The sequence below is a fragment of the Eumetopias jubatus genome, unplaced genomic scaffold (assembly GCF_037043125.1).
Source record: "Eumetopias jubatus isolate StellerSeaLion01/CBP00866 unplaced genomic scaffold, mEumJub1_p1.0 scaffold_4, whole genome shotgun sequence".
NCBI classification, from domain to species: domain Eukaryota; kingdom Metazoa; phylum Chordata; class Mammalia; order Carnivora; family Otariidae; genus Eumetopias; species Eumetopias jubatus.
Genome location: NW_028274810.1, coordinates 86,685,075 through 86,703,681, shown reverse-complemented (window position 1 = coordinate 86,703,681; position 18,607 = coordinate 86,685,075). Strand labels below are relative to the sequence as shown.

At 41.4% G+C, this 18,607-nt stretch overlaps 1 protein-coding gene and 1 pseudogene across 3 annotated transcripts in view; one reads left to right on the top strand and one right to left on the bottom strand.

The window, feature by feature from the left end:
- WASF2 (WASP family member 2) overlaps nucleotides 1-18,607 on the bottom strand; it is a 74,772-nt gene that overhangs the window by 18,788 nt on the left and 37,377 nt on the right. For all 3 annotated transcript variants that reach the window (XM_028114001.2, XM_028114003.2, XM_028114002.2), the window contains exon 2: nucleotides 1,862-2,034. In XM_028114001.2, coding sequence (XP_027969802.1) covers nucleotides 1,862-1,991 — 130 coding nt within the window. In that variant the 5' untranslated portion in view covers nucleotides 1,992-2,034. The remainder of the gene's footprint in view (nucleotides 1-1,861; nucleotides 2,035-18,607) is intronic.
- On the top strand, nucleotides 13,428-13,732 carry LOC114217191 (NADH dehydrogenase [ubiquinone] 1 alpha subcomplex subunit 1 pseudogene; annotated as a pseudogene).

Sequence of the window (18,607 nt, the reverse complement as noted above, 5' to 3'; positions counted from 1 at the left end):
CTTTACCTGAAAAATGGGAATACCACCACCTACCCTCAAAGGATCATCAAGGGGAATAAATGAGATCATCTATGACAAGATCCTATTAAAACTTGGTGTAAAGTAGGCAATCAACAAATGTGAGTCCCCCTCTCACCCTCTCCCCTTAAGAATTATTTATTTCTGTCTCCTCTGGTAGATTATGAGCTCCTGGAAGGCGAAGACCATTTCTTATTATCGCTGTATTCCCTCAGCATCTGGCACATAAAACACGTTCAATACATGTTTATTGATGAATAAAGGGTCAGTTAGCTCCACAACATGAGGAAATCTTATTTCCATTGGCACAAACCAACCCTGGCCCTCAGATTGGCTTCCTCCAGAGAGGAGTGGTCTGATCACAAGTGGGAGAGTGAGCAATGACATCCATCAACACCACCCTGGAAAAACACCTGAGAGAGAGCCTAACTCCTGCTGAGTGAGAGTAAGAAGCATTATTAGCTAGATGTCCTTTGTCCTATGGAGAAGGAACCAGGGTGTGATTGACTTCTACCCATTTGGCCTTCTCAGGGTGACAGAAGCAGAAACGATGCTTTTAAGAAGCGGTGAGGCTCTCCACCACCTTCACGTGCTTCCCTGTCAGCTGCACTGCTATGAGTGTTCCTTTGTGTTAAGACCAGCACTGGCAGCGTTTCGTTTCTTCATGACACCCCATCCAAGTTTCCCTAAGCCCTGGATCAACCGAGCTAGGTAAAGGCTTAGGAATCGCAGACCCCATACGTCATTTGGTCACAGAGCTCTGTCTCCTCAGGGCCCTGTTTTAAAGGTAGGGCCTGTTACTACCTGGGGGAAGGCAGGCTTTCCTGATATTCCCACTGCCTTCACCTTATAAGGGCAGTGATGTGGTAGGAGGGGTGAGTGTCTGAATTAATTCATACCAAGATGCCTTTGCTAAGGAAGATCACTAAAATGGCAACTTGATGGACGTTCTTATGGGAGCTGGAATGGCAGTAGACAAATGCAGAGCCTATCCAAGCATCTGCCCTTCCCATACCTCAGCTTCAAACAAAATCAGATAGATTCAGAGGGAAATCCAAACCCATGCATGTACCCCACCCAAGGCAGTCTCATTCATTCTTGCCAATTAAAAAAACAAAAACAAGTATCGTTGAGCTGGCTTTCCGTCAGCTCCAAAACAGACGGGGTAACCCCATCTTCCTCCTAGAGAAGAATGGCTCCAGCTACACTTTGTGTCATTGTGTGTAAACGCAGCTTGCAAAACTCCCAATACCCTAGAGACTGCAAAAGTAATTTGTACCCTGAACTTGGACCTGGGGGCTTGCAGCACAATTAAATGTCTACCAGCGTAGACAAGTCAGCTAGAATCGCTCTGAGTGCATGTTTGCTTTACTCCTCTTTGGGAAGAAAAGTTGGGGGGAGGGGGTAGATAAAGACTATTGGCACATTTGAGGCTTCAACAAAGTCAGCTACATCGAACAGCTCGTGCAATTACAGGCACATTCCCCAACCCAAGATACTGCTCTGTGAACCTCCCACTTTACACACAGAGAATTCTGCTCTGTCATTCCATCTGCAGTTTCTGCTGCAGCCCTTCCTGCTACCCTTCCCACAGATTTCTTTTGAAGCAGGTGGAGGGGGAGGTGGAGGGAACCTAGAGGGTAGTGGTAGATGAAGAAAGGGTTGAGGGGAAGAATCTGTACCAAAAAGGAACCTCTCTTTCGGGAAGGGGGGGTGGTTTACATTTTCACATTACCTAGGGAAGGCAGATGGGGGAGAAATAGGAACACGGGAGGAGAAGGAAACTAAATAAAGAGCACCAACGACCCCTGAGGGCAAAGCACAGGCTCTCTGCGGCACTCACTCAGGCTGCCCAGCTGTCGAATGACATTTGCCAGGGTGATGTTGGTCACGCATTCCAGCTCGCTTCTAACGCTAGGCAACGTCTGACGGCACAGGTGCCTTGGCTCGATGTTCCTCGTTACTAACGGCATGGTGGACCTGCTTCAGGCAATGTTCTGAATGATGAAAAACAACCTAAAAAAGAAATAACAGGAAAGTATTACTCAACCACAAATTCCAGGCACACTAGGGCTGTGTGAGTCTTTTTTTTTTCCCTTTTGTCTTGCTCTGATCTAAAACAGCTTTTAAAAAATCTTCTCTCCCCCATCATTTTTTTCTTTTTTAAGCCCCCCCCCCCCACAATCTTTAAGGTTTGCTGGATAAGTTTAGAAATTCTGAACTGGTAACTGCTGGCTGACTTACAGAGGCAGCATAAAAACCTAAAAACCTTAAAATAACAACTGTGCTCCAACCAACAAGAGTCTCTAGAGGCAAGGAGGCATGGTCAGAAAACAGTCCATTCAGCAGGCTCTGGATGGTCTGGATGGATCCTATCCTTGGTGTGTCCATAATCAGGACAGATCAGATTCCAGATGATCAATTATAAGGATCAAAAAAGAGCTACTGTCATCCGATAATCTCCACAATGAAATTAAGCTGCCAATAGTGATTCTACTGATCTATATCAGGACTTCTCCAGTTCTTCCCTGATGGATGACTGTTAATGTACAACTAAACACTAGCTGCCAGTGTCTATTAACACTAAAGTTTCGTCTGTAAATTGACAGAATTAAAGAATATCAAGGAAAATTTTACATGTTCAATATGTCAAACACGATGCTGAGCAAACTGTGCTATAAGATTCCCTAGTCCTTTCTCTTCTACCCAACAGCTCCCTTTCTCTCTCGCATCCGGTTCAACACACCTGGGCCAAAAGGCTCTTGAGACAGCAGGAAGTGTCTGGAGCAGATCCGGAAACCTTCCAGTTACCATTTCTTATCCTGTCAGCTGAGCCCCTTTCCCTAGGAAATCCCCCACCACTTCAGGTTCATGCTGAGCTATTGTTTTAGAATTAGATTACCAAATTCCTAGCTTTACAAGGATAGGAGGAGGTTTTAGTCTCAACAAAATGGGTAGGACTACAGCCGAAGGCATACTGGGCTGGTCCTGTTTCTGTATCCCGTGAACTAAAGAAATTTCCAACAGCCTAATGGTTCTCATGCTAGGGAAAATGCAAATTCACTTCAAATGAAAAGATAAAGCATAAAGGTAACATACTCACATCCCCAATATTGCAAACTCCTCTTTATAAATATATATATATATTTTTTTTTTTTTAAAGCAAAGCAGAGGTTTACTTACATTAAATCTTAAAACACCAGCTCATCACCAAAAAAAGTTGATTGTGAATACAAAATGCTTAAACAAGCTAAGTATCATAGATCTTAAAAGTGAACCAACATATTGTCTGACCAAAAGAAAAAAAAAAGCTCTTCAGGCTCAAAGGGGGAGTAGAACCCTTTGGAACAGACTGCTCCTTGTTATGGACATTCTGATCTACTAAGAGTAAAAATAAAACAGGAAGCCAACAGCTTGGGGAACAAGATTTCCTGTCACCAACAGCAACAGCCCAAGAACCAAGAGAATCAGCTGTTTGCTCATAACTTTGAACCTCCCTTTAATAGTCACTGTGTGGCAGCTGTGCCTATCTTTGGGGTGCAGAGGTGTTTCCTGAATATTTGTCTACTGTCTAAGGAAATAATTTTCATTCCGTTCTTCTGCTAAGTTTCCCTTTGACTCAACAGGTTTTCTATCTAATCCAAACTCCGGACTTTCCTTCCAGTCAAACTCCTCTTTACATGATGTAGAGGGTTATCAGGTACTAAGATGCAGCAATCATTAGTAACTCACTGGTGAAGAGTTTATAACAAGAAAGGAGGTAGGAGGTTACAAATTAAAGAACCTCACAGGGCTCTGTACACCATCCTCTGGATGCTCTCAGGCTCTTAAATTTCAAGCTTTCTAGAAGAACCAGCAATTCAATGGTGCAGCCAGAGATGACTGAAAACAGTCACTGTAGCTCCTCTATTAGCAATCATTTCAGTATTTGTTCTGGCTTCTCAGAGGAGCTAAAGAAGCCAGATCCCCTTGAAATTCTGTGTTGAATGTGACCACTGACAAGACATTCCAGACGTTCTCTCTGGACACCTAATGGAAACCGGATTCCACATGGCCGGGTACAGGTAGAACTGGGGGCCAGGGCAGGGACGCTTCTAACACCTTGGTACTTTATTTATGCTTTCCCAAGGGCCTTGAGTAAGCAGACACAAATGGAGTCAACTCTATGTCATATGGGTGGGGAACCAAGTTTTTAATAGCAAGATGGTTTCCTCTTACCAAAAAAGCTAGTTGCCACAACCATCTAGAGAGTCATCAAGAAATGACAATATGTAAATATCAAGACAAAACAATTAGAAAAGTAAATCTGCTACTAAACAAAGCCATTTAGGGGCGCCTGGGTGGCTCAGTCAATTAAGCCTCCTCTGCCTTCAGCTCAGGTCATGATCCGCGAAGTCCTGGGATTGAGCCTAAGGGCTCCCTGCTCAGCAGGGAATCTGCTTCTCCCTCTGCCCCTCACCCTACCTACTCGTGCTCTCTCTAATAAGTAAATAAAATCTTTAAAAAATTTTAAAAAGCCATTTAATATGTTTCAGAACCACCAAAGAGAAACAAGATTGCCTGTTATATGGAATTACCTGATTCACTGTTCATTTTCCTTTTGGATAATCAAAGTTAGTTATATTCAGCATAAGAAGTACAGAATTATGCATGGTCTGAAACACAACAGTAACTTGACCAAGACAAAAAAAGCCTACATTCCAGTGAAGATAAACTTAGAAATGGGCAAAGACTTCCAAGGCTCTTGACTCAACTCAGCTTCAAGTTGTGGAATTGAAACATCCTTGGGTTAGTACCCAGACTCTGACACCTTACTAGCTATATGATCTTGAGCAATTTTCCTAGAGATATTAAATAATTTAACATATATAAAACATCCACTACAGGGCTAAGAGAAAAATATTTGTAGTTCCATGGACCCTAGGAAAATCTTCCTATAAAATTAATTTTATTCATTGATAAATATTTTTAAACACTTTTAACTATGGACATATTATGCGGCAGAATGCAATATTCACACAAATTTAAAGATGAAACCCTAAGCTTTTATGACATTTAGTGGGGGTTTTTTTGTTTTTTTTTTTCCCCTGGAGGTTGCTCCTAGCCAGGCTTCTGGATCTCCTGAAGAACATACATTCTCTCTCCACTCTTTCACACTGAGTTCCTCATCTGATTCACAGAACAAAGAAAATGATTAGAGTGACTATTTTCTCAATTCTCCTCAAGACTGTACATAACTAGCACCATTCCAGATGCATTGGAGAAAAAGTTAATACATTACATACAATGGATGCCTAATGGCATTAGGGCTTAATTCTCTCATGGAAATCCAGTTGAGAAAGGCTCCTCTATCATCAGTAGTCATTTAGTGGAAAATTTGTGGAGTACTGGGTGTTTAGAAACCACTGAATTAAGGAAGTGACATGGTCAAATTTGCATTTTAGACAAATCATTCTAACAGAAGCAAAGATGTTATATTTGGGCAGGAGAAGGCTGGAGGTAAACAGATCAATTGGGACTCTTCACAGGCTAAGAAAAAGACAATAGGAATGGAGAGACTACAGCTAGCAAATATGAACTGAGAAGCCAGACAGGTTGCAGGGGTGAGTCCATCCCTTCAAGTCCTACTTGCGGCTTTCCACTGATACTCCGGGGTACAGCTATGTTCACAGAGTGATAAAACGTATGTTTATTAAAAGTATCATGAGAAGAGGTAAACGCTAGTGCCAGTGACAGAAGAGGAAGTGAAGAAATCTAAGAAAGTAGTGGTTCTCAGCTGGAAAAAGAAGTTTTGGATCCACGGAAGAGTGAATGACCTCTCTTCATAGAATCAATCAAGTTCTCTTTCAGTTATATTTTACTTTGATGAGGGAAACTATATGCTATAGTGATATCTGATAATTTGGAGATTTGAGGTCTTGTACCCTGGGAGATGTTACACAGGAAAGGAATGAGAACCACTGAGAAGATAAAAGTTACACGGAGATAGATTTCAATTTAGTTATTAGTTCCTTTTAATGAGAGCTGTCCTATATTAGAATGGGTTTTCTTCAGAGGTTATGAGTTCCCAGTACAATCCTCTGGATGAGCAGCTATCAAGAATGTTGGGGGGAGACATTCCCAGATTGTAAGATGCTGATGTTGAGAGGTCAGACTGGATGACTTCTACAATGCCTTCTAAATCAAAGATGATGTAATTCTCACTCTGGGCTTCAGTTTCCTCATCTGCAAAATAAAGGGACTAAAAAGCCAGATGATTTTTAAGAAGTTCTAAAATTCCCAGATTTGCTTCTACCGAAGTTGCCATAACCTCCTCACTGGCCAACATCCAATATCCAACATCCATTGCATTCTGAACACAAGGCCAGTGCCAGGTCTAAGAAATGTAGAGAGGGATGGATTATGGCTATGAATCAAACCCTTTTCCAGATCTAGATCCATCTAGTTACTAGGACCTGTAGGATACAAAATGGTCCAAAGGATGTTCCAGAGTCCTGAGGTTAAGTTATTTACACCCTGGGAGGCTCCCAGACTGATCTGGGAGTTGCCTCCCCAAGTAAGTCCAAAGGAAAAACTGGCTTTCCAGACATGCAAGCCAGACCCAGCAGCAACCCCATCTTTACTCCTGGCTATTTTCAGCCCAAGGGACTTGAGAATGAGTCTGAGAACAAATAAAAGACTTTAGGCACCCCTTGATAGCCATGGCCGGGCGGTATGTGGACCAGTCTAGACTGTCAGTACCACAGTGGGATTCATGCTTTGAACTGGAAACTGGATGAGGTTTCCTGAGGTTTCAGGTCCCTTGCACAGTAAGATTCTACAAGTCTGTAAATTAGAAGTTATCACAAAATATTTATATATCATATGTGGTCAGTGTAAAGTCAAAAGGAGACTTTGAGATCTGCCCTACTTTCTTACCACTCTGATCCCAACACCCTGAGGCAGAAGTGGGGTGAGGTGAGAAAGACCGAGAGGAAGGAAGAAGGTGACGAAGGAAGGCTACATTTGAGGGAGGACACATTCATCTGTATCCCACTCTGAATTCCTGTCATTACCAGGACAGAAGACAGATGACTGCTCATTCTGGCAGTAATATTTATTACTAGCCGTTTATTATAAATAAATATACAAAGTTCAGTTATAGTCAAGGTCACCGATAACACCTGCAGATTTCTCTGGTTGCATCCAAAAGGAAGTCTATCTGAGCTACAGCAATAACCGTAACAACAGAAATGCTTCTCAAGGCAGTTCCTCTTTGAAGCACCCCCCAAAACGCTGATCAGCAGTAGCAGGGGATGAGAACATGTGGGGATGGTATATGTGCGGCAATTAGGACTTCTGCTTTCACTTCAGCATTTCCCACTGTTCTACAGTTAACAGCACTTTGGATGGGGGCATATGAGAAGAGCTTTACTTTGTAGACCAGTTTCCTCTTTCAAGAGACAAATTTCTTTATGTTAAACAATATGCATTCCACAGGGGTTCAAAAATTCCAATTGAAAAGTCAAATAATTTTATTTCAAAATGACAGACAACACACAGGCTTACTGTAGTCTAAATCTGTCTACTAAAATGTTGAAAGAAGTATGAATTTACTGTTGCATACAGCAGTCCTCACTACCATGCAGCAACCACAAGGAAGAACGCCTCATTATAGACTTAAGCACCTACCCACTTCCTGTTGAAATACAGGGTGAGGCTGAACCTACAAATATAACTAGACTCCCTCCAAACACAAGGAGTTACAAATCAGTTTAGGTCACTAGAGTAATGTCTAAAAGAGATAGTGAGACAGAAATGGAACTCCTATAGTGGACAAAGAACCAAAAAAAGCCTATTTGTGATCTAAAACCAGGAGAAATTTCCAATTTCCTAAAGTAATGACAATGGCTATGACCTACATTCAATAAATCTAAGGCTCCTTCTTGTCTTGACTTGGTTTGGGGAAAGTGGCCCAGGAAACAGGACTACTGAATTCCAGTATCTTATTCCTTGAGCACACTGTACATCTATCAACCACTCACACCTGGTAATTCCATAACATTCTATTACCTTTGGGGGGCAATACCACCTTTTGTTCTTACCTTTATTACTCTTTAGGCTCTAATCATAGCTTTGCTCTTAAAGCTAAAACTGGGGGATTACTTTAGCCTGTAAAGTTGTTTTTTTCTATATCAACTATTCCACAGAAGACCTCCTCTTAAATAGCCAAAATGAGGTTCTTTTTCAGTGTGATCGTCTGGTTGTCCAAAGAAAATACATTTAAATAGCAGAGTTGGAAACCTGGATTCTAGTTCTTAATCTAATGATGACTGGCAAATGGAGAAAAAATTTCAATTCATTCTTCTAGTTCAGCTTTGGGCTGCACTAAAAAAATGCTCAGAAGATGTTTATTAAACTGAAATTTTGAAAATAAAATAAACTGAAATTCTGTTTGCAAAGTATTCTGATCTCTAAACAAAAGGTTTATTCACATAAAAATTTTTTTTTCAAGATTTTATTTATCTATTTGACAGAGAGAGACACAGCGAGAGAGGGAACACAAGCAGGGGGAGTGGGAGAGGGAGAAGCAGGCTTTCCGCCGAGCAGGGAGCCCGATGCGGGGCTCGATGCCAGGACCCTGGGATCATGACCTGAGCCGAAGGCAGACGCTTAACAACTGAGCCTCCCAGGCGCCCCCACATAAAATATTTCTTGTATCTCTACCCTGGCCCAAGTTCCCTGTTGTAACCACTTAAAATACACAGGATCTACAATGTTATCACTGATGACTTCCAGTTACAAAGTTCATTTCACATTCCCAATCTAATGCCAATTTCTAGCAATACCCAATTCATCAAAATGCAATGGCTTGAAATACTCCAAACTATCCATCTAAATGGGCTTACTTTTACTGATTGAATACATATAAATTTTGAATGATTTTACTCAGAAACGGAGAAATCTTACCCCTGGTATTTGTGGGTACTCAAGTACAGATTTCTTTCAGCTATAGTCATTAATTCAGCATTAAATTCACACAGGAGTTTAACTAGAATTTAAATAAAAAATTGGAAAGAAAAAAAAAATCACACGAGTTTAACAAGAAAAAGAACCAAGCTGCTCTGAAAAATAAACACGAACACACAAAAGTATCAAACCTCTACAAATAAATTCATTTAGAGCCAAGATTACTAGAAATATGGCAATAACTGACACAAGCCCCAATAAAGTATCCTTCATTTATAAAAGCTTCCTTTTTTATTTATCACCAAAGACAGAAAGAGTGATCTCCAAGGATGCTTGGGTAACAGTAGGTAGGTTAAGGGTCTGCCTTCGGCTTGGGTCATGGTCCCAGGGTCCTGGGGTCAAGCCCCTCGTCGGGTTCCCTGCTCGGTGGGGAGCCTGCTTCTCCCTCTCCCTCTGCCTGCCACTCACCCTGCTGATGCATGCTCTCTCTCTCTCTCTCTCTCAAATAAATAAAATCTTAAAAAACAAAAAACAAAAACAAAAACCATTCCTCTCCAAATACCTGCGCTTGTGCTACATATGGGAACATACTGTTAGATTTTATGGAAGAATATCTAATCCCACTTTACTACCTTAACTCAAAGGTAAAGAGGATGGGGCTAAGTGTAACCTTTCTTTCCTGGTTCTTGCAAGTAGCAGTGAGTACTGTACTAGGTTAAGATCCCTACAGACAAGTCACTGGAGCAAGCACTGATTAGATACAGAGGCACGTTTGAGTAAGAGGGAGGAAGTAGATATTCAGAGCTGAATCACGTATCAGACACTGAGTCTCCTTTCATCCTGCCAGCTGTCTAACCATTCATTTTATTTATTTTTATTTTTTTTAAAATTTTATTTTTAAGTAATTTCTACACCCAGCGTGGGGCTCAAACTCACAACCCTGAGATCAAGAGTCGCATGCTCTTCCGACTGAGGCAGCGAGGCACCCCTAACTCTTTGTTTAATCTCTATGATGCCTCACTTCATATTTCAAGCTTCTCTCTGGGATGGAAAGGCCAAAAAAGAAACTGACTTTACACAACTGAGAAAGGCCAGGGGAAAAAAGGTTGCAGAGCAACAACAAAAAAGGAGATTCAGCAAAATGTTTTGCTGACAGCTCAGAGCAACATACAAACACACCGTGTGGTCATGGAGCAGGCAGAAGCAGCAGTCCTGGATGGGACTGTTAATACACCAGTGTAAGGAGAGAGACCTAGCAATCACAACCGCATCTGAACACCAGGGAGTGGAATTATGGTGCAAACTGCCATGCAATTCCATATCAACTGTTCTATTCTGCCAGCTGTAACAGGAAGTCATTCCTGAAAAAGTGTCACACACTCATCTGTCACTAAGGGCCAAGCCGCCAGCAACTGAGAGTCAGCAGCAAAGGGCAGCTGTACATCTACTTCCTCTCACAAGGTCTATTCACCACTCAAAAGATGGGATTTATAAGGAAAAGTCCTTGAGCAGAGGGAAAGTAAGTACCTGTTCTTTTCTTTCTAACCTCAGTTTACTAGGCAGTTACCAAAACCCTCAAAACCTGATTAGCAGTGCTGGAGAACAGCGAGAGCATGGACAGCATGACACAGGGGAATGGGTCTGAACTTAACTACTGCCGGATGTTAGCTTCGGGACCTCAGCAGTGAATCTGTCTGTTTCCTAATCTGTTACAGTACAATGATTCCTAGTTTGTAAGGTTGTGGTGAAGAAAAAGGAAATAATCCATGTATGAAATACTTAACACAGTGCAGGGCACAAACACAATTGTAATAATAGTCATAGTGATGGGCGCCTGGCTGACTCAGTTGGTAGAGCATGTGACTCTTGATCCTGGGGCCATGAATTCAAACCCCACACTGGACGCACAGCTTGCTTAGGAAAAAGAAAAAAAGTTGTCGTGATTATTGTAGCAGGAGTTATAGTAGTAGTAGTGGAAGTACTAGTTCTACACATATCTAGCATTTAACTAAATGTTTTATATGTGGTTCTCTCAACCATTAAACAAAACTATTAATTTCAGGTTGTATTAATGGTTAATTATAGTACCCTTACCAATCAATGAATATTTATCAAGTAGACACTAAAAGACACAAAGAAGTATAAATCTGTCCCTTGACTCCAAGAGCTTATAATTTAATTGAGGAGACATAAAACCACAGTTAAGTAACAATACAACAAATAAATAGAAGTTCAGTTATCAAACGAATGATGCAGTCAATGATGACAATACAAAGGATGAAAAGATCACTGTGAACTGAAGAGACTGAACAACTTCCTGGAATAAAGATCTGGGCAGGATTTGGATATAACAAAGAGTGGTACACTTATCATGATGAATCCTGAGTAATGTATAGAACTGTTGAATTGCTATATTATACACCTGAAACTAATATAACACTGTATGTTAACTATACTGGAATTAAAATTAAAAACTTAATTTAAAAAATACATCTCGGGGCATCTGGCTGGCTCAGTTGGGAGAACATGCAACTCTTGATCTTGGGGTTGTGAGTTCTAGCATTGTTGTCTTGGTTTCAAAAGGGCTGGACTTTATTCTGGTAGGCAGTTAATTGCTTTTGGTTCAGTTTGATACCTGTGAGGCTTGTTTTTAAGCTTTGTTACGGTGGCTCTAGAGTACCTATACTCTATGGGTATTTTAGCCCCAGGGCAAAGATGTGGCCCTTCTGCGATCAATACTGGATGTGCTCAGTGAGCACCATGGGCTTTCCACTCTGGCGGGTAGGAACTCAAAACACCTCCCTGGTCTGGGAACCAGTTAGCTCACATCTTCTTGGTCACTCTTTCCCCAGTCACCCTCAGTGTGACCCCAGTCATGTGTGTGGTCAGCAAAGATTCAAGGGGACTCTGAGATTTCTAGGCAGTTCTTTATCTCCTCCCCCTTTCCAGAACTCACTCACAGAGCTTTCAGTTGCCTCTGCTTCCCTTGAACTATAATCTGTCTCTTTAGTTCAGCAAGACCAGTGTGCTCTGCTTGGAATCCCCCTCCCTGCTCCATGGTTAGAAGAGACATCTAGAGAGAAAGCCAGGGTAATCACAGGGCCCACCTCCTTTATTTTCCTTCTCACAGGGATCACAGCCCTGTGCTTCCTGTTTAGGTCAGGGTTGATTTCCACTGTACTTTTGCAAGGCCCTCAATAATAAATATTACAAAATTCTTAAAGTCAGATTACTTTCAATTTATTTTCAAGTATATACTATGGAGTACTTTTAGGAACAACAGGAAAAAGTAGGTGTCCTGAAATCAAACAAACAAAAAAGCACTGCAAACAGGTAGAATACCATCACTGTAAGCATTTAACATATTTGGATAACATATTTAATTAATTTTTTGAATGATCAGAATTGAGAACAATGACTGAAAGTTCTTTTCTTAAAGCTACTACTCATTTTGAACACCTTCAAAAATCAATATATGTTCGTGAACCCAGTTGCATGTTCCGGCAAGGGAGTCAAGATTTCCTGAGCCACCAGTTATATGATTTTATGCTGGTTAATCTCTCTGAGCCTCATTTGTACAATGGGAAAAATAAAACCTACCTCATACAATGGTCCTAAAGAGAAAATAAGATAACGTATGTAAGCCTTCTAGAGGGATGTCTAACACCCAATAGGTACTCAGTAACTGATAGCTCTCATTACTATTAATTCAAAGGAATGCTGAGTTTGTTTGGATTCACCTCCTAGTGGTAATGAAATAATTTAAGGACAGCAGGTCAGATTGAACAGCATTGAACACTACACAAAGGGCTCTCCTAATTGGTCCTCTTTTCTTTGGTCTCAGTGGAGGCCAAGTAGTAGGTGGGTCTCTTACCTTCTGAGACAGGCTCTCTGGAAGTGTGGAGACAAATGCTGGGAAAGAAATGGATGGCCTCTGCTTATATTATACCAATTTTAAAGATTAAGATATAGGGTATCAGTCTTCCAAATCATAGCCAAGAATCAATTCAGTATTTTCACTTTGCGTACTTTGAAAGAAAAACAGTCTCAAAGGGACTATTATCTGGATTGTGGCATTTCTTAAAAAAAAAAAAAAAAAAAATCCGTGCATCTTAAAGGCCCAAGGCAAATGTCACCACTTCTAAGAAGCCTTCCTTGACTCTTCTAGTCTGAAGTCATTTCGCCCTTTCCAAAAGCGCCAAAGAGGTATTAGGAACCTCTTTCATGGCAGTCACTACATTCTATTTTGTAGTACTGATTTTTGGAGTGTACAATTCTTTGACTACAGGAATGGAAAAACAAAATATTCTGAAACCTAACAGAAGTAGTAGTAACAATAGCAGCTAAGGGCGGGATTCTTAAAACTTTGTATTACTGGAGCCCACTGGGAAGGGGGCCGAGGCCAGGTCACCTTTACCGGGCGGGACAGGCAGGGGCTTGGCTCTGGCAACCGCGCTGCGATGTGGTTCAAGATCCTGCCCGGGATCGGCGTCGTGGCCGTGTGCTTGGTCATCCCCGGCATAGCCACGGCATACATCCACAGGTTCAGTAACGGGGGCAAGGAAAAAAGGGTTGCCTATTATCCTTATCAGCGGAGTTTGATGCAAAGAGATAGGCGGGTCTCTGGAGTTAATCGTTACTATGTGTCAAAGGGTTTGGAGAATATTGATTAAGGAAGCATTTTCCTGATTGATGAAAAATAACTCAGTCATACTCATCTACCCCTTCTAGAAGGTTATGCAGTGTATTAATGTAGTGCATAATAAAAACAAAAAAGTAAAAAACAAAACAAAACTTTGTATTACTATAGTGTGTGCTCAATAAATGTTTGCTGAATTCCTAAAACATGCCTAGTATTTATTCACATTTTCTTATATATCTCTAATCCTCAAAACAGTATTGTAAGGTAAGTATTAGTGTTCTGATTTTACAGGTGAGAGAACTAAAACTAAGAGCAGTTTTGTAACTGTCAAAATCACACAGTCAGCTTTTATCTTTTTTTTTTCCAAAAAATTTTAAAAGGTTTTATTTATTTGACAGAGAGAGCGAGAGCAGGAACACAAGCAGGGGGAGTGGGAGAGGGAGAAGCCGGCTTCCCGCTGAGCAGGGAGCCAGATGCGGGGCTCGATCCCAGGACCCTGGGATCATGACCTGAACCTAAGGCAGACCCTTAACGACTGAGCCACCCAGGCGCCCCTATTTTTTAATTTTTTAAAAGATATTTATGTATTTGACAGAGAGACAGTGAGAGAGGGAACACAAGCAGGGGGAGTAGGAGACGGAGAAGCAGGTTCCCGCTGAGGAGACAGCCCGATGAGGGGCAACGTGGGGTGACGTGGGGTGACATGGGGCTCGATCCCAGGACCCTGGGATCATGACCTGAGCCGAAGGCAGACGCCTAACTACTGAGCCACCCAGGCGCCCCACGCAGTCAACTTTTATTTTTTTATTTTTTTTTTTAAAGATTTTATTTATTTATTTGAGAAAGAGAGAATGAGAGATAGAGAGCGCGAGAGGAAAGAGGGTCAGAGGGAGAAGCAGACTCCTGCTGAGCAGGGAGCCCGATGCGGGACTCGATCCCGGGACTCCAGGATCATGACCTGAGCCGAAGGCAGTCGCTTAACCAACTGAGCCACCCAGGCGCCCCACAGTCAACTTTTAAACCCAGGTCCATCCATGTCAAAAGTTTATGCCATGACACCACACTGACTCTTCACAAAACACCCAAATCAAGAAGTTAGACAAATATGCTCAGATTTCTCATTCTCATACACAAGTGCCACCAAACCCAGACTAGTTTCTCCTCCCTTGAAAAAAAGACTGCATGCTAACACAAGAAAGCCTTCCTGACATATTTACCCTAGAACTGAAATGGTGTTAATGAGGATAACACACTGCTTTCTCCCTCTCTACACCCAATTTTAGCCAGCTGCTCAGGGGCTTCACATCTTTCACTTTAAACAACATAAACACTGGCTCATTTAAAGTGCCAGCCTCAGATAATATGCTCAGATGCTACTGCTTTTCAAACAAGCTCCGGTTTTCAAACAGCCAGGCATTTGGGGTTCCGTCACTTCTGACGAGTTACTTTTATCTACAGGGTCCCTGAAAATCACTTTAAGTTTCATTCTCTGTGCACTGTTTGGCTCATCAAATCTTGTCCTCAGGAACTTTTTTTTTTTAAAGCACCTAATCTTTTATCTTCTTTTACAATGAACCAAAACACATTCCTATGGGTAATTCCTAAACTGTGTATGTATATTTTAAAATAATATTCTTCTTTTTCCAAAAAAGCATAGTTGTTTTCCCTTTTTAGCCCAAGTAAAGATAATTATATCAGAAGTGAGTTTTCCCCATCTCTTTCTGCATATGGGGAATACTGAAAAGATAAGTCTTTTTTAATTATTAAATGTAAATAGCTCATTAAATATAATCCAATTACTTTAATTGTAAAAAGGAAGTAATTACAATATGTACATGTATTCTTGCCTAGTAGATTTAATATCTTAAATTAATCTTTTCAGCATTAATATTTTAAATTAACCTTTGACATTAGAAAAATGCAAGAAACCAATGTCTCTTTTAAAAAATATATTTATAGGGGCGCCTGGGTGGCTCAGTCGTTAAGCATCTGCCTTCGGCTCAGGTCATGATCCCAAGGTCCTGGGATAGAGCCCCACATCGGGCTCCCTGCTCCGCGGGAAACCTTTTCCCTCTCCCACTCCCTCTGCTTGTGTTTCCTCTCTCGCTGTGTCTCTGTCAAATAAATTTAAAAAAAAATCTTAAAAAAAATATAATAAAAAATTAAAAATATATTTATATAAAGCTGTACTTTATGGATCTTTGTTGTGATTTCACCTACAAACAATTTAAGTGAGAACAGCCCCACTCCACAGAGAGGGATAATTAAATACCACCTGCCCTAACTGAACTGGTATTTCTTGTCTGTCATAAATCATGTTAAAGGGTCTGTTTCTAGTGCCTTCTGGGACAAAAAGCCAAGAGATGAATTCTGTGGCATTCCAATAATCACAGAAGCTTTACTTAGAAAGACAATTCCAAGCCAAAATTTGTCAGAAGCATGTCTTTGGGTATAGTAGCCTAAATTTTCCATTACCTAATTTATATTCTGTTACTACCATCTTAGCTCCCTAAGACCACCCCAAGCATTCTCCTTGGTCTCTGGTCTCTAGCCCTTCAAGTTTGCTGTTACATTTCCGTCAGCAGCCATCTGGTTCTTTGGTTTTTACTCTTTTGGTGACCAAGGGCAAATAAATTGCAAAGCTAAATCTCTATGAACTGCTTTGAAAATGGGCTCTGCCACGGTCTGTGCACTGAAAACCTTCTATTAAAATGGAGAGAAAAGGCTTACACAGATGAGGAATTAAGAAGATTGTACTTTGTTTTTCTACATCCTACCAAAATCTATCACTGAGTGTTGTTGTTTTTTAGAGAGACAGAGAGAGAGAGGGCACGCACATGGGGTGTCGGAGGCAGAGGGAGAGGGAGAGAGAATTCCAAGCAGTCTCCACGCCCAGCACCGAGCCCAACACGGGCTCAATCTCATAACCCTGAGATTATGACCTGAGCTGCAATCAAGAGTCAGTTGCCTAACCGAATGAGCCACCCAGGAGCCCCTCAATAAGTGTTGTTTTAAGATATGAATGTATATTTAGGGTCACCTGAGTGGCTCAGTAGGTTAGGCAACCGACTCTTGATTGCAGCTCAGGTCATAATCTCAGGGTTGTGAGATTGAGCCTGTGTTGGGCTCGGTGCTGGGTGTGGAGCCTGCCTGGGATTCTCTCTCTCCCTCTCATTCCACCACCCCGCGTGCTTGCTCTCTCTCAAAAAAATAAAATAAAATAAAAATATATGTATATTTAGGAAAAAAAAACTTTATTTAGATTAACACAGAACTTTTTCTAAACTTTAGAAACAGCAATAACTATGTACTTATGCTGTACAGGTTAACAACCAGGGCCATGTTTGTACAGCACTTTCCCTCCAAAGGAAAAGCTCTATTTTAAGTACTAAAGAGCAGGGTGCCTGCTTGGCTCAGTCAGTAGAGCACGAGACTCTCTTGATCTCAGGCTGTAAGTTCAAGCCCCACGTTGGGCGTAGAGATTACTTTAAAAAAAAAATCAAGTACTAAGAAGCATTATGTGTTTTCAGCAACTCTCAAGGATTTCACTGAAATAGATTTTCCTGGTGCGCCTGGGTGGCTCAGTCGTTAAGTGTCTGCCTTCGGCTCAGGTCACGATCCCGGGGTCCTGGGATCAAGCCCTGCGTTGGGCTCCTTGCTCTGCAGGAAGCCTGCTTCTCCCTCTCCCACTCCCCCGCTTGTGTTCCTTCTCTCGATGTGTCTCCGTCAAATAAATAAATAAATAAACAAAAATCTTAAAAAAAAAGAGAGAGAGAGAAAGAAATAGATTTTCCTGTTCAGACCCTGTATTAATGAACCAAAGATGCAGCTCTGCCTCACGGATACCACTTCCCAAAACAAATTAATGAAACGGAGGAGGGTGACTATGACTAACGCCTTTGGTCATTCGGACTGTAGCCACGTTGGAGCAGTTCCTGACTACATAAGGCTGACTTCTGCTGTCTTCCAGGCTAACTATGGAAAGCTACTTTACAGTCTGAAAGGACAGTGACATGGGTCACTGTGGGTACCTTCATCTCCGAACACTGTAATGGATTCTGAACAGTTACCAAAGGTTAACAGAAGGAATGGAGATGATACCTGATGATGATCACAGTCCTCCAGAAGGACAGCACCATTAAAAGACAACCAGTAGTTTCACAGGTAAAAGGTGTACCAGCAGCTAAAACTTAGCCCCTTTCAGGATTTAAATGATTCCAGTTTCATCTTGGTAACACTGGTATTTTTGTACAAAATATATCTTATTAGGCCAGCACTTCAAAGTTAAAAAGTGTCTTTAAATGCCTGCTGACCTAAAATTGCCATGTTCCATGCTTTAAAGGGATTGATTTTCTGGAAAAGGACAATAAGATGCCAAATTCTGTTCAATGGAGATCAGAATACTATTTGGTGAACCTATTCTGCACCTGTGGAAGCAAAAGAATAAGACTGGCTCACACACCCCAGAGGGAGGATGGTATTTATCTGGGCTCTCCCTATGACCTCTTTGGCAGCAAATGTAAGAAAGTCCTTTTTTGAGGCTAAGGGGTGGGCCCAGGACTTTCAACTACCCATTCAAGCAGGGTTACGATTCCCCTCCTCCATAATTAAGTTCTCTTTCCTACTCTCCATGCATGCATGAATTGCAGTGACATTGACATGGGGGCCTGACATTAGTCTTTGAAGGTCACTTAAATCCTCCTACTTCCAAGCTGCCTAAAAGGAATGCGTCATCTATTCCACAATGCCTGAGTGTGGGGTTTGACTAGATGGTACCTAAAGCGAACTCATCTAAAGCATAAAAAGAAAGAGGGCTCCAAATTCAGGTATCATAAAAAGAACAAATCAAAGTAATAAAACATAATAACTCAGTTGTTCAAGAGACAACAGTAAGAGAAACACTAAACATTTAACACTGGATGAATGAAAACACTTCTACTGATAATTCCTTTTATTTAGGAAAGTAGAAAAGGTCACTCACAATATGATCCCTTTATA